The following is a 21,875-nucleotide window of genomic DNA, read 5'->3' as shown; positions in this document are numbered from 1 at the left end:
CAAGCTTGACAACCCAAGTTCGATCCTCAAGTCCCATATGGTGAAATGACTTCAACTTTTTAAAATTTTTTTAGACTTATGTGTATGGTGTTTTGCCTGTACGTTGCATGGAGTTACCTGTAGAGGCCAGAAGAGGGCAGCATATGCTTGGGAACTGGCATTACAAAGCAGGTTGTTGCATCACCATGTGGGTCCTGGGAATCAAACCCAAGTCCTCTGCAAGAGCAGCCAGTGCTCTGACCTCTCCAATCCCACGTGTAATTTTTTTTAAAAAGCAGACTCATCCTTGGCTTGAGACCAGCAGCTGAGGCTCCCCCCTCAACCATTCTGAGCAACCTACTGTGCCCCCCCCACCATGCTCACCCACCCACCCATGACTCCACAGGAGCCCAGACCCTTCTGCAGGCACACCAGCCCCACCAGCAGCCAGCCAAGCCCTCCCACACTCCAACCCCCAGGGCCAAAGCCTCTGCTCTCACAAGTTAGCACTGCCTTTTCCCTGTACATCGTCAACATCCAGTTTTCTATAAACCTGTGGGGTCGTCTGTACAATGGAAGAACCTTCCAGAACAGGTGCCAGCAAACTGTTCTCTGCTTTCAGGACTATGGAGTTTCTGTCTGACTGCAGCAAGAGCAGCAGCGGGGATGAGTGAACTGCTGTCCACACAACTTTATCTGCACAACCAAGCTGTGCCCTGATGCCCATTGTCTCATCAGCCTCTCTTCTCATTTTCATGACAGCACCACAAAGCAGTTCAAAAACAAGCAAACACAAATATTCAAATCTGCAGAAAAAAATTTAATTGAGATCTAAAATCTGAACCAAAAAACTGAACTTCAGAAAATATTCACATGGACACATGGAATTCTGTTTTCTTCCCTAACATGTTAACAATCTAACAAAACAAACAAACAAAACAAAACAAAACCCCACGAAACACAAAAAGTGACCCTTAAAACAGTGCTGTCCGGTCTGCCTGCAGTTAGGTTACGTGCTCAGTTCCCATTCTCTACTGAGGTACGGCCTGCACACTTTGGCAAAGTTACCAGTTACAAAAGAAAACAAAAACCAACCACACAATCACAGTCTTCTTCAGTACAGGCTGTAACTAAAGAAATTCATCAAGGAAACCATTCATCCCCTTAGAAAAATAAAAAAAAAAACCCTCATAATTTTCAGTTGCCGAGTTAAAAACAAGATGAGAACTGGTCGCTACACCTCAAGCCTCCACGAAACCCAGCCAGCGAGTACCCAGCGGCCAGACTTCCAAGATGGGCATCGGACAGTTCAGTGCTGATAACAGTGGAAGGGGTGGTGAGCTAAGGGCACATGATCAGCTTCGCCTCAGCCGGTGACCAGACCTGAGGTCACAGCCAAGTCCCACTGAAGGAGTGTCAGCTAGGCCCCAGAGGCACCCATGTGGATGGCAACGCCAGGGCTGAGGCTGGCCCAGGGTCCCCTTCAGGTCTTCTGTGAAGGCCTAAGGCATGGCTGCCAGGGAGATATACCTGGTCTTTTCAAAGATGGTTGCAGAGTTTTTCTAGGCAGCTGCTCTCAAGGTGAGAACTGACAACATGGCACTGAGGTTGGTGCGGGCTCAACAGTTTCCAAATCCATCTCCAAAAAAGAAAAAGAAAAGGCAGGGTTCTTTTTCCCTTCTCTTGGAGACTTACAGACGTTGTATGTATGTATATATATATATATGAAAAAGAGAAAAGAAAAAAAGAAAGACAGACGTCCAAGTGGTAGCCAGAATACAGTATTCCTGGTTAACTGGCGATCAAGGCAGACGGGTCACCAGGGGCAGATGTGGAAGGACAACACCTTCAAGCTAAGCCCACTAAGAACTCGAAGCAGGATCGAGGGCCCCCCGCCTGGTTCGCGACATCACCGGCCGCTGCCGTAGCCAGGGAAGAGCTGGTTGAGAATGGTCTGCAAAGGCTGATTCACCCGGGTTGGGGAGCTGTGGTCCAGGTCGCAGCGACAGGCTGGGCAGCTGTACACCTCGGCCCGGAAGGACCTGTCTAGGCAGTCCTGCATGAGACATAGGCAGGGTGAAGGGGGCAACTGGGAGCAGCCACGCAGGCACTGGGGGCTCCCTTCTGACCCTCGTGCCCACTCAGGACTCTGAGCTCCTTCCTGGTAGTCCCTGGCACTGTCCTAGAGGGGGTTAGTGTATGGGATCCTGGGTCTCTATAAAGAGTCAGGCTGAGGGAACAGCCATGACACCCCAAGAGTGCAGGCAGTGGGTCCAGGCACCCGCCTTCTCACCTTGCAGACATTGTGCAGACACACGGTGGTGACAGGCCGGAACACCAGCTCCTGGCAGCAGATGCACTGGAAAGCCTCGTTCACCTTGCTCAGAAAGACCTGGTACTGCAGAGCGGGCATGGGAGGGCACACTTACATCACCTCATCCCAACACAAGACAGAAACCCCAGCCCCATTTGCGCCTCAGCAACACTGAGGACACTGTGGTACAAGGCAGAAGGCCTCAGACAGTACAGGGTGGTGGCCCTGTGCAGCCGACCCAGCCCAGACCTGAACTTTCCGCACTGAAGGCACAAACAAGGCCTGCACTGACCGTCTCAGTGTGGGACATGGGAAGTTCCAGAGGCAGCTGCACACCCACGGAACGGGCTAGTAAGGCCATACTGGAGTGCTGCCGCAGGCTAGGACATGGACTCTGACCCTGTGTGCCCACAGGATGGGTCCCCGTGGCTCACCGGCCCATCCTGAAGTGAATTCAGCACGTCATCCCATAGCTTGGCATTGCTCTTGTCCTCCTTGATGAGGTTGGCCTGTTCGACAGGGAGCGTGAAGGGCTCCAGTTTGCTCTTCTTGGGTATACATGTATTAGTGGCCTGGCCTGGGGGGCGGGGACACAGAACAAGATCTGTGAGAAGCTAATGAACACTTCAGACATGTGGGATAGACAGGAAGTCGGGATGGATAGGCACCCACCTGTGGGCTTCCGCTTGGCTGAGCCTGTCTTAGAGGGTGATTCCTTCTCCAAGGCCTTGGCTCGGCACTTCTTACTCTTCTCTTTGCTAGCCAAGGCCTCCAAGTAGCCTTCGGGGTACTGAAGGGAGAGAGGTTGTAGGCAAAAGTCAAGACCAGCCCATCCTTCAGGGCCACCATGTCATCACCTAACAAGCTCTTGGGTACCTGAGGGCATTACTGGACAAGCATGAGGGCCAGGTGTGGCAGGGCTGGGATCTTCCCCCCACAGCCCCCCTATAAGCCAGTCAGGGCTATGTGGGGAAGATCCCTACCTAAAACAAGAGCCAGGGGTGACAGCACACTCCTGTCACCCTGCACTAGAGGTCAAGAGAGGGTCAGGAGGTCAAAAGTCATCCTGGGCTATGTAGCAACTTCAAGGCTAGCCTGGGCTACATGAAGCCAGGTGTGGTGGCACCCCATCTGTGACCCAGCACCCAGGAAACTGAGGCAGGACTGTTGAGTTACAGGCCAGCCATAAGAGAGATCTTCAAAAATCACAGAAAAACTAAGCTTATCAACCCTACCACTGACCCTGTCCCAGCCCTTCAGCCCACTTCGAGCACTTGCGTGCGTGAAAACATGCACACACTTCTGCACATCCTGCTATACCATGAGTGCAGCCCCCAACACCTGGGGACAGATGCCATCATGTCCTGTGGGTCACTAAGATTCCTTAAATAGTCCTCAACAGGATACAAGCATGCCTAGAGCCCCAGGGCAAACACCCCCACCACGTGGATATGAAATGATCCAGCTGCAAAGAGGGGAGGCGGCTGCAGGGGATTCGCATACTTACCTGCCCACCCCCACTGCCTGTTTTCTAACAGTTCTGGTAGCTTCTTTCTGCTGATGCTGGATGGGTCATGGGTCAGAGGTTGGAGGGGCAGAAGCAACATTAGCTACAGGTGTGGCTGGTTGGGTGTGTCACCTGTGTGCCCTCAGCCACTCATAACCTCAACGTTTCTACATTTATTTCAGTGTATAGTGTACTGCCTCCGAGTGTCTGTGCCAGGTGTGTGCAGTGCCTGCAGAGGCGGACAGGCTCCGGGACTGGAGTTATACATGCTGGAAGTGTGTACAGAGGACTGGAGGTGTGTGTGTATGTGTGTGTGTGTGTGTGCGCGTGTACACACGCAGTACCTGTGGAGGAGGGACTGTTGTTACACATGCTGAGTCACCATGTGGGTGCTAGGTATCAAACTGGGGTCCTCTGCAAGATCAGCCTGTGATATTAACTGAGCCATCTCTCTTCGTCCCCATAAGAGTTTGAGGCAGGATCTCACGTAGGCCAGGCTAGCCTTGGACCCCTGATCCTGATTATGTTTGGCTGGGACAGAACGCAGTGTTTGTATAGAAGAATGCTCTACCCACAGAGCTGCAGAACTAGCCCTGGTTTTGTTCAGAGGGTCTTGCTATGCAGCCCAGGCTGGTCTCAGCCTTCTGAGGACCTCCTGGTAGTTGGTTTGGAGGAGAGAGGGACCCTGGGAAATCTGGGGCCTGGAAGCAGAATGGAAGTAGAACAGGTGTCCCCACTGCTAACACCCATCATGACGGGCAACGAGCTCCACAGAAAACAAGCCTCAGAGAGGGAGAGCTGGAGCCCCTGACCTCCAGGCCACACACCTGCATAGTGAGCCCCAGCTGCCGCATGCGGTCCTTGCCCTCCCGGGTCCAGGGCCCAGGCTCCGCGTCATCCCGTCGCAGGAGGTAGCGCCACACGAGGAAGCCAGATTTACCCTTTTCTGGCCAGTACTTCACCACCTGTGGAAAGAACAGCGTGGCTGGTGTAGTGTGGCGCAGGAAGCTCAGGGACACGCGCAGGACACAGGCAGGCGCTCACGACCCACCTTGTAGATGCCATCGTAGCGGTTGCCCTCTGCAGGCGCATACTTGCTGTGTTTCCCACCCTTCATGTTGCGGACGACACGCACTGGCTTCCCCTGGCGCCAGTCCTTGGCCTCTGCCCCATTCTCACTGATTTTGGAGTTGCAGTTTAGCGCCAGAGCCCTTTGGGGAACACGACACAAGGGAAGTCACACCCTGACACCCACAGATACACAGACCTCGTCACCACAGGACACCAGGACAAGATCACTGGCATTGGCCAGAAGCTGCCGGAGGCTGCTGTCTGATCTAACCTCCCCACAAGACACGCAGGTTTCCCAGAGGCTGTAGAGCAGGTGTTCTTGCAGAGCTCCCAGTGTGATTCCCAGCACCTACATGGTGGTCACTGACTCCAGACCCATGGGATCCAGCGCCCTCTCCTGGCCTCCGTGGGCACTGCACCCAAGCAGCGCATAGGCTTGCAGCCAACACACTCACTCATACACATGAAATAATTCTTTAAATATCTCCCAGAAGTCCCTGTGTTGAGGGCAGAGCTACAGGAAGTGTAACTTTTAAGGCACAGGGCCTGGCAGCATCGCAGGTGCTAGAGAATAGGACTGTAGGACTCCAGTGTCCTCTCCATTCTCCTGCCCTGCCCAAGTGCCATATGCGGCTGCCTTCTGTTGCCCCCTAGTGGGAGCCTCAAGACAAAGGCTCAACCAAGCACAGCACAACCCAGATGCATAGGCCAGGAAACCTTGCCCCTAAGCTAATAGTCTCAGGACTTGTTACAGTAACAAAAGCTGTCCTGTCTATAAACTAGGGGAGAGGGGACTGTTTGTTTTGTTTTGTTTTGTTTTTTAAAGACAGGGTTTCTCTATGTAACAGACCTGGCTGTCCTCAAACTCTTGTAGACCTAGCTCTTGTAGACCAGGCTGGCCTCAAACTCAAAGGTCCACCTGTCTCTGCCTCTGTTGAGATTAAAGGCGCCACCACCCAGGGGTTTATTACTTCAATAGAAACCTTCCTTATAGGCTCACATTTTCAGGATTTGTTACAGTAACAAAACTTTTCCCTCTAAACCACTGAGCTGGATGTTCTGATACAACAACCCTGTGCTGAGCTGAGCTACACCCTGGCTGTGCAGCAGAGCAGAATGCAGGACCCTGCCCGGGATGCCACCTCCATACCGAGATGGCAGTGATACCCCTGGCTGGGATTGTGGCCACGACAGAGGTCCATCATGAGGCAAACCTGTGCCCCATCACCTGCTGCCATGAGAGGCATGTGGGCCCCCACCCTCCACAGGATGCCAAGCTTCCACACACCTGTTGGTGTTGGTAAGCTTCTGGTCAGAGGACTGTCCTGCCGTACGCTTGTTGCCTGAGAGGTCCCGGCCACCGCTCCCTGTGTATGTGAAGGAATTGCCATTGTCCTGCAATGGGGAAGAAGGGCTGCATGAGCCCGCGGCACAGAGGGTAAGCCCTTCCCGAATCAATGAAGACAAGAGGTGTGGACCCAGAAGAGATAGTGCGAGTGTGGCAGGGGTGAAGAATGAGGGCCAGTGGCACACAGCAGGCCCAGAAGACACGAGGCACCGTACCAGAAAGAGACCAAGTTTTGTCTTTGAAATGCCACTAAGACCTGTTCCCACACAAAGGGTCCTTGAAGGCAATGAGCAGTGACATGAGCCAGACACAGGACCCCATGTCCTAAAACCCCGGGAGGACAGCATGTGCTGGAGAAAAGGCCGAGACACTGGTGGTCAAGTGTCTCGGGACAGAGGCTCAGTGGGAGGAAGATGCAAAGTGCTAGAGGCAGATGGCAGAGAGAAGTACCTGACACCATCACCATGCTGCTGGGCTTGGGTGCTTCCTAGGCCAAGAAGGGTCAGGCCGCCCTCCACCAGCGGGTGCAGAATGTTCGCCGCACCCTGTAATTTCCCACCTTCCCTTCTAATTAAGCAGCCATCACACCCCACAAGATAACCTGGAACAAGAAGCCAGCCCAGCTCCTGTTGCCCTCACCACACTAAGGCATTCTCAGAGCTGATTTTTCTTTCCTTATAAAATTGAAAGACTTATTTTGTGCTATAGGCAGCAGCTCATGACATCTTCTCCAGCAAAAATGAGCCACACAGTCACCACTCTTAGGTCGACAAGAGTGACCACAACAAGCTGACAGCACGACCTGGCAACTCTGGCCAGCACTGAGGGCAGGCCCCAGTGGGAGACTGGACAGACAGAGGGTGCAACTCCTGAGGGACCAGTCATGGTGGATGGCGTGGGAGAGCCAGAGTGGGAGGCCATAGGGGGTGGGGATGGGGATGAAGGAGGCACAGTCTCACCACATCATCCTCGTAGCCTCCAGCCAGCACCAATGAGTAAGCACCATCATTACTCCGCCCATGGATGCCCGCCACATGCGGCCGATGCACACCAGACTCACTGACCTGTGAACACGGCCAAAAGACCCATTCCATCTCCTGGGAACTGTGACCCTGTCCAGACCCCAGGATGACAGTCCCTGACAAGAACACACTAGCCCAGTGGCTGAGTCCAGCTACCATAGAAGAGCTGGCCGTGATAGGGATAAAGGATCATGCTGCAACCCGGCACCCTCCTCCAAGCAGGCAGCCTCCTGAACCCCACTCAGCAGCATTTCCTGCCCCTAGCCACATCTGAGACACAAACTCCAAAGATAAATGTCTGGAACCCCATGACATCAGCAGATACCTGGACTCTGAAGCGCCACATGGTGCCCACAGGGACGCCAGGGATGGGCCCGAAGTGGTTGGCGGGCACGATGGTACACTCTCTGGTGCGGCCCACACAGGCCATGCCCTTGCCCCAGTCCCGACGGGAGGATGACGTGGCTGATGCCATCTTCGCCTTCTTCTTGCTTTGCTTCAGCTTCTCGCCTGCTTGCACCACCTCGCTGGAGTCAGTCCGGCAGCTGGGGCAGTACCTGGGACAAGAATGCTACCTGTATATGGCCCGATACCCAACCGCAAAAGACAGATGGAGTCCTTCCCCCTGGGGACACAGCCCACTGGCTGTTCAGAGATAAGGTCCCTAGAGCTGAATCAAATCGGAAACTCAGGTTCCCAGGCAGCAGTGAACATACTCCAGCATCTGCAGCTATGGGCAGCTGGAGGCACAGAGTTAAACTCCAGGCTGGACCATCCCTACAGAATCCCTGCCAATGTACTATAGGACATGGGTTTCCTCAACCTTCTGCTAAAAGCCCTGTCTGAGAAGACCAGTGAAATAATCAGTGGGTAGAGGCTTGCCACCAAGTCTCAGAACTTGCATTTAATCCCCCGGGCCTACATAGTAGAGAGAACTGACTCCCAAGAGTTGTATCCTAATCGTCACACATACAAAAATAAAACTAACAAAGTTATTTCAAGAACCCCCCCAGAGAGCACACCTTTCCCAGGGAGGCAGAAGCAGGTGGATCTCTGTGAGTTCCAGGTCAGCCTGGTCTACAGAGTGAGTTCCAGGACAGCCAAGGCTACTCAGTGAGACCTTGTCTTGAGAAAATCAAATCAAAACAAGAACAACGAAAAGCAAATCACAATGCTGAGTAAGGGAGCGGGCACGAGTCACCTGATAGCGCTCACCTCCCCCGCTGCCAGAGCCTTGGGTGTCCTGACCTGCACAGGCTCAGGCAGCCACACCAGTGCCAGGAACTCAAGTCCTCAAGTGCAGTCAGAGTGAGGTACACAAGCTAGTCCCTCGACGCTAGGCACTAGCACAGTGCTCTCTCCTAAGCCTGCAGCCAAGTTGGCAGGCAGCAGGCCCCAGGACCCTCCTTTCACTGCTTCCCCAGCACCGAGCTCTCACACCTAACAGCCACACCCAGCATTTGATTCAAGCTCTGGGATTTACATTCAGGAAAGTGGAACCACACAATAGGCTGAGAGCCACTTCCTGGCCTGTCTTAAGCTCCCTTCTGGGCAGTCCAGGGGACCCCAGAAGTCCACCACTCACCACTCAGGCTCAGGGGGGACGCAAGTAAGCGGTGGCTGCAGGCAGTACAGGTGGAAGGCCATGTCACACTCGTCACACAGCACCTGCTTCTCAGGAGCCTCACGCCCACCGCACACATGGCAGGCACACTTGCGACACAGTTTGTTCTCGTCGTCCTTGCAGTACTGGCAGGACGGGCCGCTCTTCCCTGTTTTCCGGAGGGGAGGAGGGGCTGCAGCAGGCCACCATGCCACCTGGTCTGCCAACCCCCCACCCAGGCGTGCTCAGGGCCCGACCAGTACTCACGCTGCGAGGAGTTCCCAATCAAGGGGCTCCTCTCATTAGGGAGCTCAATCTTAAAGACTTCATCCACAAACATGAGCCGGCAGTTGTTGAGCTGAGAATCGTTTCTGCAGAACATCCCCAAACATTAGAGCACTGTGGGGCTGAGCCTGTCTGAAGACAAGCTTTCAGATCTACTCCCCATTGGTTTCTGCATGTGTGTTTCTGTAATGTGGGCACTCCTATGCCACACACAGGTCAGAGCACCCTCACTGTCCATCCTCCACGTTTGCCTACACATGTCACGTGTCGGGCTAGCTGGCCCAGGACATCCAGAAATTCCCATGTCCCTACAGCACTGCTGGCTAGCAATACAGACAGGCACTACTATACAGACAGGCTGTATGTGGCTTCTGGAGATGTTTACATAGCACTGAGTCAAGAGTTTGAAGAGAATGAGATCTGGTGCCCTAAATGAGGAAAACGCCCTTGGCCCCTTGGAGGTTCCCAGGCACTCAGAGCTCCAGGCCTCCTAGAACCACTCAAGCCCACACCCTCCTGTATGTATGGGACACCTCCTGTATGGGACACCTCCTGTATGGAACAACATGAATATAAATAAAGAAGCCTCCAGAAAGCCAAGTCTGAGGGCTGCAGAGCTAGCTGTGACTAGGGATGGCCGGTGTGAGGATAAGGGAGGACAGCAGGGTCCCTATCCAGGCAGGCTACTCACAAGAGCATGACGTTGCCATACAGCTCCCGCGCCGTCCTGGTCTGCCGCTTCCTACAGATCTCAACGTCATACCAGAAGCCGCGCTTCCTGGGGTAGTCCACATTGTAGTTGGCCATTACCACCTGGCCCACCTCCAGGTCCTCCCACGGGATCACAGTGCGGGCACGGGCACGGACATCCTTGGCTTTGATGACCTCCACTCCACTCTCTGGGTAGCTGCAAGCAAAGGCCCAAACTCAGATACCCGAGGCCACCACATGCTGTCCCTAAACAGGCCCAGAAGTGGGAGCATGGGGAGCCCTATTCTGGGTGACCCTGGCCATCTAAGCTGGTGGGCCAGGTATGCGGAACATGTAGACAAATGCGACTCACAAAATGACTTGATCCCCATCCCAGCAACCAGGGAGATGGCAATTTGTAAAGAAGGCTCTTTTCAGTGAGGTAGGCCTGATGGAGGAGGAACAGCTCTGGGCTCTCAGAAGAGAAGTGAGGTGGCCATGCGCCCAGGACCGCCAAGTCAAGGAAGCTTGGGAGGGTTAACCTGGGGACCAGACTGGGAAGCTATGGGTAGGGAAAGTGAGTTTTTCTCCACACACACACACACACACACGTATAGAGCGTAAACATGGATGTGTGTGGAGGCGTACAGACTAAGATTCCACAGTGCCCCAGAAGTGACTATTCCACACAGAGCGCTCTCCGGGCAGCCGTGAGCGACATTCACTTTCAGGTCCATCACAGAACTCAGCTCAGCAATCATCTTCCACAGAGGATTTCCACACTAAATGGCTGTTTCAATGAAGTCAATAAATATTTGACTAAATGGCTTGTCAACAACAAGCTGGGCCCACAAATGATCCCAGAGCTAGAACATGGAAATCTCGACAAGACCTCAGTTTATACACTGGGATCTCACTATCCACTGTCTTAGGAACCATCCAAGGCCATGAACAGAAATGACAGCACCTCTCCTCTAGTGAAGGGCTGACACCAGAAACCCAGCATGACCAGAAGGAAGCCAAGTAGCAAAGAGCAAGTACATCCTCCACCTACAGGATGCTGGCCTTACAAAGAAGTTCTGCGGCCTCCCCAGGCCAGGAGGGCCCCCAGACCCAAGGAAAAAGATGTATACGGACGGCTTAGCTGTTTGCCTGAGCTCTCTCGGCACCACCCACGTCATCAGGTGGAACCTGGACCTGAAATGCCCTGTTGGCCCAGGGACTGAGACCAAAGACCCTCCTGAGAAGGCTGGGACCAAGGACACTCTAAAGAGATCCTCATGTCCTCACAGACTGAACAAAAACTGGTCAAGGCAGGGTAGCTCACGGCTGGGATCCTAGGGTTAGAGGTCCTTCATCTAGTCTCGAATGGAAACAGGGCACCAAGGATGAGCCTTCCGTGGCTTCCCCACCCTCGTCCCCTGGCAACAGTCACTCAGGGAATGCAAGACAGGGGCTCTGGACAACACTGGAGACAGGACCAAGCTGGCGATGGCACTCACTCATCATATTTGATATGGTACATGATGTCATCCTCCGGAGTCATGCTGGCACTGGAGCTGCAAGGCTCTTCCTGGGACGGGGCTCTCTTCTGCACCTGGACCACCTGGGCCTCAAACCATGCACCCAAGGTGTTGTCACGCACGTCCACGTACTCCTCAACCTACAGGAAGCAAGGAGGCTCAGGGACCTGGCAGCAGGGCAGGACCAGGGTCGAGGATTTGGGTAGTGGGGTGGGAATCACAGGGCCACACACCAGGCAAGTGTGTCTGCAGCCAGTTATGCCTAAAGGTCTCACTCTCTATTCCAGGTTAGCCCCACAAGCACAAGGGTGCTGCCTCAGCCCCCAGAGTACAGGGATGGCGAGTGTGGGTCGCCACGCTCCAGCTGGGAATAAGCCTCAGCGCTGTGGACAGCGGATGGTACTAGATAATTCTGAACAGAACTCAGTCAACAACGCCCTCTGCTGCCAGAAACTTCTGCTCTGATGGCTCCAACTATCTCAGAGGTTTGATGACAGACAGCAAACAAACAGGGACCACGAGCGGTCCTTGGGCTCCAGGTGCTGAGCCACATTCCAAGCCTCCACACTCCAGACCGGGATCTCCCATGTAACTCCGGGTCCTGGATAAGAAGCTGTGCCTACACAGGCCAAATCCAACAGGTGGAGTAAGAGCGATGTGCTCAGAGAGCAGAAGATGGCCCTCATGGGGGACTGCTCAGTCTCAAACACAGGCTGGGATTCCCACAGAGGCTCAACCTCCAGTTTGTCAAATGCATTTCTTTTTTTTTTTTAATATTTATTTATTATTTATTTATTTATTTATTATGTATACAATATTCTGTCTGTGTGTATGCCTGCAGGCCAGAAGAGGGCACTAGACCTCATTCCAGATGGTTGTGAGCCACCATGTGGTTGCCGGGAATTGAACTCAGGACCTTTGGAAGAGCAGGCAATGCTCTTAACCACTGAGCCATCTCTCCAGCCCCCGTCAAATGCATTTCAATCTTGATGCAACTCACTGGAGAGAGTTCAAAATGTCAGCTCCTATGCCAGCTGTAGAGGTGAGACCTACAGTACTGCCTATAGTGGGTCACCAAAGAGTCCCAAGAGACCTGTGTGGCTGTCAGTGTAGTAAGGGGCAGGGAGGCTGAGGCACTGCTAGGGTTGGCAGTGTACAAATCTGGGTTGAGGCCACTGTCACACGTCCACACAGACACCTCACCTTGTACAGCCCCAGTTCTGTGTCCTCCCACACAGTCTTGTCATCCCCTTCAGCAGCCCCTTCGCCATGCGTGGACGACTTGTCGGACTCGCTCTGACCCACACCATAGCCAGAGTCAGAGTCTGAGAGCTCAGAATCCCGTTCCTTCGAACTGGAAGGCAGTGCCAGACTCTGGCGCACCAGCAGCTGGATTGTGTCATTGAGGCGCACATCATAATCAAAGAGTGTGTGGCCGTCCTCCATCTGTGGGGAAACCCAAAACAGATTGTCTTCTCTGAAGGCCTGGCAGAGGGCGGGTAGATGGAATACAAACCCTGTCCCAGGACAAGGCAGGCACACACAGAGGACCGGCAGTACCCAGACAGCCATGGGCATAGGCAGCACAGCCCCTCCACGCTATGGGTCCTCCTTCCAGGGAGACCTGCTGAACTAATGCTGAGCGGGGTCTCACGTAGCCCAAGCTCATCTCAAACTCCTGGTCCTCCTTCCAGCACCTTCCAAAGGCTGGGAAAGCAGGCAGAAGGGCCATTACGTATTGCTGGGTGGTATTGCCGGAGAAAGCGCTCCTGGCATTGAGGTAGGTACACTGACCAGCACATTGTAGGGACCAAGAAGCTTACAAGGACAGACTGTGAAGCCCATGTCCCATTGTGTCCAGGGGCAACCAGACAGGACCCACAGCACAGTCCCCAGAATCCTTTCTAAGGCTTTCCACCAATCTCCCCCAGCTGCTCAGTCATTCATGGCTTGGCAGTATTCCCTACCATGTCATCTCTCACCATGGACTCCTTCCCCACTGTGGGCCAGAGGCACCTCCCCTGTGACAGTCACATCCACTGGGAGGGGCTCCCTTAGGGATGGAGTCACCTAGTGCCTTAAAAATGGAAGGGGAGGTTAGCCAGATGGTGGCAGCGCACGCCTTTAATCCCAGCACTGGAAGGCAGAAGCAGGTGGACCTCTGTGAGTTTGAGGCCAGCCTAGTCTACAGAACCGAGTTTCAGGACAGGCTCCAAAGCTACACAGAGAAACCCCCTCTCAGAAAAAGTAAAAAAAGAATGGGGGTTTAGTCCCTTCCAGGGTCCCTATTGTCATGCAAAGAGCTCTTGGGGTTGCTTTGAATTGGAGTCCCCAGACCCCTGGGGACTAACAGGGAGAGTAGGCCCAGTGACCTACTATGATAACTGAGGATAGGCTGGGACAGGACTGTGGGAACAGGAATGAGACACCGAGAGAACAAACTCTGCGTCTGAGATGGAGGCACCATACAAAATGCCTTCTCTTTAGAACTCTGTGCATGCAGCAACAGGGCTCCCAGGAACAAGGAGGACACCATGGGAAGAGGTAGGACTCTATGGGAACAGGACTCCACGGGAACACGTGAGACTCCACGGGAACACGTGAGACTCCACGGGAACAGGGACAACTCCGCGGGAACAGGGGATTCCGCGGAAATAGGGGGGACTCCACGGGAATGGAGGGGCTCCGTGGAACAGGTGAGACCCCTCGGGGAAAGGGACAACTCCACAGGAACGGGGGAGGGGGACTCCGGGGAACAGGTGGGACTCGCTGGAAAGAGACTCAGCGGGAACAGGTGGGACTCGCGGGAAAGGAATTCTGCGGGAAAGGAACTCTGCGGGAAAAGGAACTCCACGGGACAGGAACTCCACATGTAGGAGGGGACTCTGAAAGAGACAGCTTGGGTGGTCAGCAGTCTATGACTGCTCTGAGCAAATGCTTACATTGAGGCCAGCACCCACAGGTCACCATGTCACCCAACACAGGGACTTCACCACAGGCCACACTTGGGGATCCTGAGAAAAGGGGCCCAGTCTAGTAAGTCCTTCCACAAATGGACAAGCACTGCCGCATGCCATCCACAGAATGCAACGCTGTTCAGGCATCAACAGGACCACAGCTCAGGAAGCAAATGAGGCCACCTGACATCCATGTGCACGCAATGCATTTATGTCGCACACAGACACATGCACATGCCCAAAGCAAATACAAAGCAAACCCAGGGGCTGGTGGTCAGCGCTGGGACAGCCAGGAGGCAGGGTGAGGTGGAGGGTGGGTAACCAGACCATACAACCCCCAGGCCTGTTATCTAGGAACCCACCAGGCTGCCCCACCATGGTCACAGCCCCCACTCAACAAGCAGGACAGGATATGGCTGGGCCTGGCTGGGACACTCACCCAGCAACTCCTAACTCACAAGGCCGGTTGGGCAGCTTCTGGCTGCTATTTCAGGAACTATCAGGCCAGTAGAAGCCTGCACTGGCACGTGACCAGGACAAGGGGTGAAAGTAGTGCCCCCAACCCATATCCCACTTGAGTGAGGTCACCCTTGGGGCCATCTGTCACAGGTGACAGGACACTCTAAGAGCCTAAAGTCAAGGTCCAGCTCCCTCCCACTCAATGACCTCAACAGTAACAGAGTCCAGCACTGAGTCTCACACACCTCCTGTTAATTTCTAAGACTGAAAATGAAACCCGGTAAGGGCTGAGTGTGCAGCGGTGTGCATAGGCCCTCGGCCTCCATCCCCAGCACTACATAAACCAGGTAAGGGCTGAGTGTGAGGCGGTGTGCATAGGCCCGGGGCCTCCATCCCCAGCACTACATAAACCAGGCGCTCACACACGTGCTGTCATCCCATTCCACAAGCAAACAAGTACTTCAGGGTTATCCTTGGCTCCAAAGATCTGACTGCAGCCTGGGCTAGCGAGATGGTCAGCATGTGAGGGAGCACTCACCCTGCGAGCCTGATGCTGAGTTCCTCCCACCCAGAGCCCACAGTAGAAGGGAAGATCCTCTGAACCCCACACACTAAAGCATATACACAACCAACCAACTAAAAAGTTCAACCAGTAACATTTTCCGACAAGGCAGCTGCTACCCTGCCTCAGCCTCCTGAATAATTAGGCAATGTTCAAGATGGCCCTGGTGGCTTTTGTCCACTCTTGGGAGGTCTGCTGTTGTGCCTCCAGCGAAGGGGGTAGGAGACTTGCCTTTACTTGGCTTGTCACATGATCCTGGATGGCACCTTTCAAGTTAATCTTGCAAGGAAATGGCTCTGGGGCCACAGTCTGAGTCGGGCCTTGGTCCAACCACTTTGTTCAAGACTTTTTTTTTGTGAAGGAACAAGGCTTCACTTTGCCATGGCCCAGGCTGACCCTGGACTCCACAGGTAGAGAAGACTGGCCCAGTGCTGGAATGACAGATTTGCTGGGTACTGGACTGGGTGGACTCCAGGCTTTGTGCATTCCGGGCAAGCGCCGGACCAACACTCTCAGCATGGCTGACCTCAATCACCCATGAAACCAAAGGATATAAAGAGAAAGAGAAGTATCCCAGAGGACTCCTGGTGATGTCTGGAGACTGAACGAACAGTGGGGACCTGGCGTGAGGACCCTTGGCTGATTTTTGGTTCCTCCATCACCGAGTCAGGACCTGCTGAACCCATAACACATCACCATATGCGGTGACAAGCGGCCAGCCATGCTTGCTATCGGGACATGAGAGTTAGCTGTCCCTGAACAGAGAGGAGCAAGGAAGTTAAGCGACGTTAAAGTCTGCACATGCTCGGCATATTTCACGGGGGGTTTTAAGAAAACAATCCATCTACCAGACACATATCATGTTTCCCTGGCAGGGACAATGCCCAGCATCCCACTTACCCACCACCCTGCTCAGAGATAAGGAGGGGCCAGCACACACCAACTCCCTGACACCAGCCTGCTCCTTTTAGCTTTGAAGTCAGGCCACAAGAAATAAGGAAAAAGTCAGGGCACCGTGAACCTTCCATAAGAAGGACCTACTTGCATGGTTTCTGTTGCCGTCAAGCACCACAGAAGCGGCCTTTCCCCAGCCCCTGGCTCCCTTCCCATGGCCTGCTGCAGCTGCCTCAGAAGCCACCACCTGCGGCAGCATGAAGGGAGCTAGGAAAAGGGATCAGGCAGTAGCAGGGATGCGGTTGGTCACCTTTGAGAGGCAGAGGCAGGTGGTTCTAAGTTCAGGGCCAGCCTAGGCTATGTGAAACCCTGAAACCCTGTCTCAAAACCTGACAATCATTTCCACCAGCTGAGACAGTCCCAGGAGGAAGCGAGCTCAATGACTTGACAAAAGGCAGAGGTGCCAGCAGAAAGCCAAGGGGATGGGGTGGAATCTCTGCAGGGGTAAGGCTACTAAAGTTTGTCTTTCAGACCCGATGTACACTTGACCAACTATAGTTTCCAGGAGAGACACACGGCTAATCAGACATGGTTCCCACACACCACCCAGATGCGCCAAGGAAACTCCATGACTGGGGGCGGGGAGGCACAGCCAAACTGCCATCACCAGGGCACAGCCAGTTAAGGAAATGAACCTGGACACCAGAGGGCGGCAGTGCCCTGCCCAGGGACAAAGACGGTACAGGTTGTGAAAACAGGGACTTCTGATCTACTTAGGACCCTTCGCCACTGGCTGCAGTGCACCCAACTCCAAAAAAACCCCTGCAGGCACGTACCCTACACCAGAGATCCCAATGCTGGCACATGCTACTCACAGCACCGCAAGATGCCAATTAAAAAAAAAGGCCCAGCCAGGTGCCAATGATAACCATTCCCAACGCGGGCAGCTGGGCTATAAAGATGGCCATTTTGAAGGCCAGAGAGCTGGACAAAAAGGGGGTAGAGAGGTGCAACAACAAGGGGCTAACCACTACCCCTTTTCCCATAAGCCTAATTGAATGAAATTTCTTTTTTTTTTTTATTTCTTCGTTCTTGAATGAAATTTCTAATTCATGAGTGAAGTGGATCCACGGGAGGTTTAATGTCTCATGGGAGCAAGCTGTGGGCTATCACGGTGGATTTCAAAAGGAAAATCTCTCACTGCTCGTACGTGAAGACTGTTGGAGAAACTTTACTCTGTAACCCCCTGGAGCCCTCTGTTGGCCACTTAAGCTTTTTTCTCAAGAAAAATTATTTAGAAGACTTTAAAGGACAACTAAAAAGGTAGCAAGTCTTGCAGCACAGAGACCAGCCTTTGTTCACCCTTCCCCCAGCATCTGAAGCAACTGACAAGGGGGGGAGCACTCTTGCTTGGTGGCTTTGAGAGGCAGGGTGCCTGGGACAAAGCTCGGTGGGTGGATGGAAAGCTGGGGAGGCCACTTTACCTGTTTCCCCCTGTAAAAGAGTCTCTGCAGTTGGGGTTCCACGTGAAACATCTCCGCAATCTTTTTTCTCAGCTCCTGCACTTTGGTCAACCTAGACAGGGAGTCCACGGTGCGGGTCTCCTTCCCATCCATGGTTCGGACCTGGATCCACATGGTGACGATACACTGAAGGGATAGAGAAAAGGGTGGGGACTGTGTCAGTGCGGCCGGTCTGTAGGCAGGAAGTGGGGTCCCTCGCCCCAGCAGCTTTCTTTACATCTGACTGAGCAAGAAGAAACTCCCAAGATCAATCTCCTGGCGTCCTGGCCCCTCTACTCGGCCAGACTGCGCCTTGGAAGACCAGGTGGCGTAAATTAGGCGCTTAATATTTTAATGACCAGTGAGTGGGGACACTTGAGCATGGACCGCCAAAGATATACTGGGTGATCCAAGACAATCCACCATGTCTTCCAAGAGGGGGAAGCAAAAAAAAAAAAAAAGTAATACCCGTGGCGAAAGAAAGGCCTGCCTGGTCAGGCAGAGTGGTCGCAGTTACTCATTCATTCGTTCATCCATTCATTCATTCATTCATTCCACAGTAACGGGAACTCGCCAACTTCGAAACGGACCAGAACTTCTCAAGTCCCGGGTGAGGGAACTCGGTCATAGAAGTCAGGACCCCCACCCCAGACACCACTCGGGACTCCCCCCGGAGTTCCGGGCCGGTGCCCCCGGCGCGCGTGCGCGGAGCAGGCCCCCCCCCGCCGTGGCCATGGCAACCGGCAGTCCCGGGCCGGTCACCCTCGCGCGCGCGTGGCTAGAAACTCACCTGGGCCCCACGCGCGGCTGACTACCCTGACCAATTCCCGGGATACCAACCCTGGCCTCTTGGGACGGCGCTTTAAAGACCTCTGAGGCCCGGAGCCCACGCCCACACCCTCCGCTGCCGCCAGGGTCGGACCCCCGGAGCCGCGCCGTTTAAGTTCCGCCCTTCCAGAGAGCCCGCTGCTGATTGGCTCCTCCCGGGTTGTCTGCCCCGCCCACCTCGCACACAATTGGCCAAAATGGACTCTGAGAAGCCAGGGCGCGCGAAACCCGACTCAGGCGCGACAATTGAATCGCGGGGAGCGTCCGCGCGCAGGCGCGGAGCCGCGTGTACTCCCCCGCTATACCCCACGCGTTTCCCGCGGACTCAGCGGCACCCGGGAGGGTCAAAAATCGGGTGCAGCATGAAAGACGCCCCTCAAGTTACCCCTCAACGGACAGAGAAGCACGCATGCGCAGTGGCTCTCTGCCGAGCCCAGAGCCACGCGCGGGAAAATTTTGCCAAGTTTTGGGATGTAATCGTGTTTGCGGGGCCAGAAATGGGGATCCAACATGGAAGATACAGTTCGGATTCCCCTCACACGCGGTGCGGAAGCACGCGTGGGCGATGGCTCTCTGCAAATCTCATCCCACGCGCGGGAAAGTTTGCAAAGTCCCCTCCAACCCCCCCCAACGTTGTGCGGCTAGCCAGGCAGGAGGTTCCGCGTGTAAGACTGGAAGACCTCCGATCCCCTGAAGTAAGCCCAGTGGCCACGCGTGAAAAGTACTCTGCAGTTTTGCGCTGCGCCCGGCCGTGCCTCTGTGTGCGCACAGCCCGCTCTCCCACTCACCTCTCCCGCGGCTGCGATCCGGACTGTACTCAGGCCTGGAGTGCCTGCTCCTGGTTAGGGCTCTGGGTTTGGGTGACCGAGGAGGAAGCCGCGTGCGTGGCAGAGGACCTGAATGAGCCCGGGAGCGCGCGATCCTTCCAGCTGCTAGGAGTTTCTTTTTTTTCCCGCGAAAACTCAGGGCGTTTTCAGAAGTGTCCAAAGGCTGCTGCGAGAAACTCTGCCACCCTAATGGGTGGAGGGGCGGGCTCTTGATTCCTGATTGGCTCGCGCTGTGGCGGGAAGCGAGAAAGACAGTGGGGGCGTCCCCACGACTGAGTATCTACCCCACCGCCGGCTCCGCCCAGCAGGCTGTGCCCAGTTTACCAAGAAGGCCCAGGTCCCCTGGCATGCTTAGGAATCCTCGGAGGGATTGCCCCCCTAGAGACACCCCTGACCTCAGTACATACCCTTTCGCCCTCGACTGGACACACTTTGATCTCTCAAATCTAAGACCCCAATTTTTGGCCGCATACCCCAGGAGAACTTGAGGGGTGCGTCCCCTCCAGACATCCTGCACCCCATATCCTGAGCATCCCCAGGCACCTTGAGTAACATCAGGGCGCTGTTAGTGACTCCCCCACCCCATACTACCCACCCGCGGGGCTTCTTTTCTGCCTGGTATGTCGTCGTCGTCCCCCCCTCCCCGCCTTCTGCAAGCTGTCCAGGCAGGCAGCGCCTCCCTGCCCCCTCCGCCCAGGCCTGCTCCATTCTGACCATCCTTGGCAGTCACTGGGCATCTTCAGGAACTGATGAACAGAGAGACCAAAGCTGCGGGGTCCAAACCTTCGCTCCAGCATGTGGGGTCTCTGGCAAAGCAAATTCTGGTTACGGTACCAAACAAGAAGAAAACCAGTAAGTCTCAGAGGACAATTCCAAGTACAACCACAAGCCATGAGGTCAGAAGTGACCAGCAGCCACCCTCTGGGACGGCAAGGACACATGGGGTGTGGAGAAGGCTTAGGGTAGGGGTGCCCAAGGAGGCCCCGGGGCTGGGCAAAGAACAGGTAAGACCTCAGAGGCCCTGGGAAGGACTTTGTCCTTTCCTACTCTGCCTTGGAGGTCCTTAACAGAAAGACTTCCAATTTTTGTTTAACTGTTTTTGTTTTTAGAAACAGGGTCTCGCATAGCCCAAGCTAGCCTCCAACTTGCTCTGTAGTCAAAAATGACTTTAACTCCAGAGCCTCCACCTTCTTAATTCTGGGCTAACAGAGGTACACTTCCACACCTGGCACATCTTGGGGAGCTCATACAAGGTTGTCCCTCCAAAGATGTTTGAAGTGTCTCCCTGTGACCCCAACAGTATCCAGGCCCTCATCTCTAAGATCTGGGGAAAGGGCCTTCCCCAGTGAGGTAGGCTTTATATGTGTGGCGGCAAGGGGTTTCCCATACCGCATAGCCTGGCAGCACACACCTGGCACCCTAGCACTGGGAAAGTAGGGGCAGGAGGACCAGGGATTCAAAGTCATCTTCCCTTACAGAGCAAATCCCAAGCCAGTCTGGACTATATGAGACCCTGTCTCCAAAATGCAAACAATAAAATAATTAACATTAAAAACTAGGGCATAGCCGGGTGGTGGTGGCGCACGCCTTTAATCCCAGCACTTGGGAGGCAGAGGCAGGCGGATCTCTGTGAGTTCGAGACCAGCCTGGTCTACAAGAGCTAGTTCCAGGACAGGCCCCAAAACCACAGAGAAACCCTGTCTCGAAAAACCAAAAAAAACAAACAAAAAAAAAAAAAAAACTAGGGCATACAAGGTGGCTTCAGCTGGTAGAGTACCTGCTGCCAAGCCGGATTACTTGAGTTCAATCACTGGACACAAATAGTGGAAGACACTGGTTTCCATGAGCTCCAGCCTTCACGTGCACGTGGCCACACACATATAAGTAAATAAGTAAGTAAATAATTTAAATGTTTATTTAAATAATAAAACAGGGAGACATGATGTCACTGTCTACAAAAGCAATCACACAAGGCAAGTCAAGACAGACCACGGACAATGAACAGGATCTTCCCATGGAGCATCAGGACCTCTGACTCGGGCCTCAGTGTCCTGAAACTCTCACTACGTGCCCCAGGCCAATCACAAACTTGGCAATCCTCCTGCCTCACAAGTGCTGGGATTAAAGGCATAACCCCCCCAAGCCTTCTGGCTTATTTTACTTCAAACTTCACACAAAGTTGTCCAGGCAGCTTCCGGCCTTGGCATCCTAAGTTGATGTGGTGACAGACTGGAGGGTTTCTATTTTCTATGCCGTCCTAGGAAGCAAAAGTCAGGACTGGGGAGCGATGGTCCCAGACACTGCAGCAGCAGGATCAGGAGTTCAAGGTCATCCTTGGACACAGAAAGAGCTCAAGGCCAGCCTAGGCTAGCAGAGAACCTGTCTTCCTTTCCAGAACTCTGGGTGTAGTGATGTCACAGAGGTCACCACAGCTGAGGCGCCCACGGGGAGCTGGGTGGCACTCGGGGGAGGGGAAGGATGTGTCTCCCCCCGCCCAACCTCCC

The 21,875-nt window shown here is 54.2% G+C and overlaps 1 protein-coding gene across 4 annotated transcripts; it reads right to left on the bottom strand.

Moving 5' to 3' along the window:
- Nucleotides 1-778: 778 nt before the first annotated feature.
- On the bottom strand, nucleotides 779-19,545 carry Uhrf1 (ubiquitin like with PHD and ring finger domains 1). Of its 4 annotated transcripts, none has more exons than XM_041669165.1 (16): nucleotides 19,333-19,545; nucleotides 17,699-17,863; nucleotides 12,546-12,788; nucleotides 11,322-11,482; nucleotides 9,821-10,036; nucleotides 9,112-9,215; nucleotides 8,827-9,037; nucleotides 7,567-7,798; nucleotides 7,179-7,283; nucleotides 6,160-6,266; nucleotides 4,852-5,011; nucleotides 4,628-4,765; nucleotides 2,966-3,083; nucleotides 2,728-2,870; nucleotides 2,273-2,377; nucleotides 779-2,035 (listed from the first exon to the last, which is right to left on the bottom strand). In XM_041669165.1, the coding sequence occupies exons 2-16, from the start codon at nucleotides 17,849-17,851 to the stop codon at nucleotides 1,889-1,891; spliced, it is 2,343 nt and encodes a 780-aa protein (XP_041525099.1). In that variant the 5' UTR covers nucleotides 17,852-17,863; nucleotides 19,333-19,545; the 3' UTR covers nucleotides 779-1,888. The 4 variants fall into 4 exon arrangements, with proteins under 4 accessions (XP_041525099.1, XP_041525103.1, XP_041525100.1 ...); XM_041669169.1 differs by having other exon boundaries at nucleotides 8,827-9,013; XM_041669166.1 differs by lacking the exon at nucleotides 19,333-19,545 and adding an exon at nucleotides 18,507-18,643.
- Between the last annotated feature and the right edge of the window lie 2,330 nt (nucleotides 19,546-21,875).

Source organism: Microtus oregoni, unplaced genomic scaffold (assembly GCF_018167655.1).
Source record: "Microtus oregoni isolate MIOR12 unplaced genomic scaffold, Mior012 000019F_ref0000042, whole genome shotgun sequence".
NCBI classification, from domain to species: Eukaryota; Metazoa; Chordata; class Mammalia; order Rodentia; family Cricetidae; genus Microtus; species Microtus oregoni.
The sequence above is the reverse complement of the archived record's forward strand: the minus strand, read 5'-3'. Positions and strand labels throughout refer to the sequence as shown.

What these genes read in the sequence shown, in the direction of transcription:
- Uhrf1 (XM_041669165.1), bottom strand. Translation starts at nt 17,851, where the DNA reads ATGTGGATCCAGGTCCGAACCATGGATGGGAAGGAGACCCGCACCGTG. An exon ending in TATGGCAACGTCATGCTCTT is followed by an intron (nt 9,216 to 9,820) that starts GTGAGTAGCCTG and finishes GATGTTCTGCAG; the next exon opens with AAACGATTCTCAGCTCAACA. An exon ending in AAGCTTACCAACACCAACAG is followed by an intron (nt 5,012 to 6,159) that starts GTGTGTGGAAGC and finishes TGTTCCCCAAAG; the next exon opens with GGCTCTGGCGCTAAACTGCA.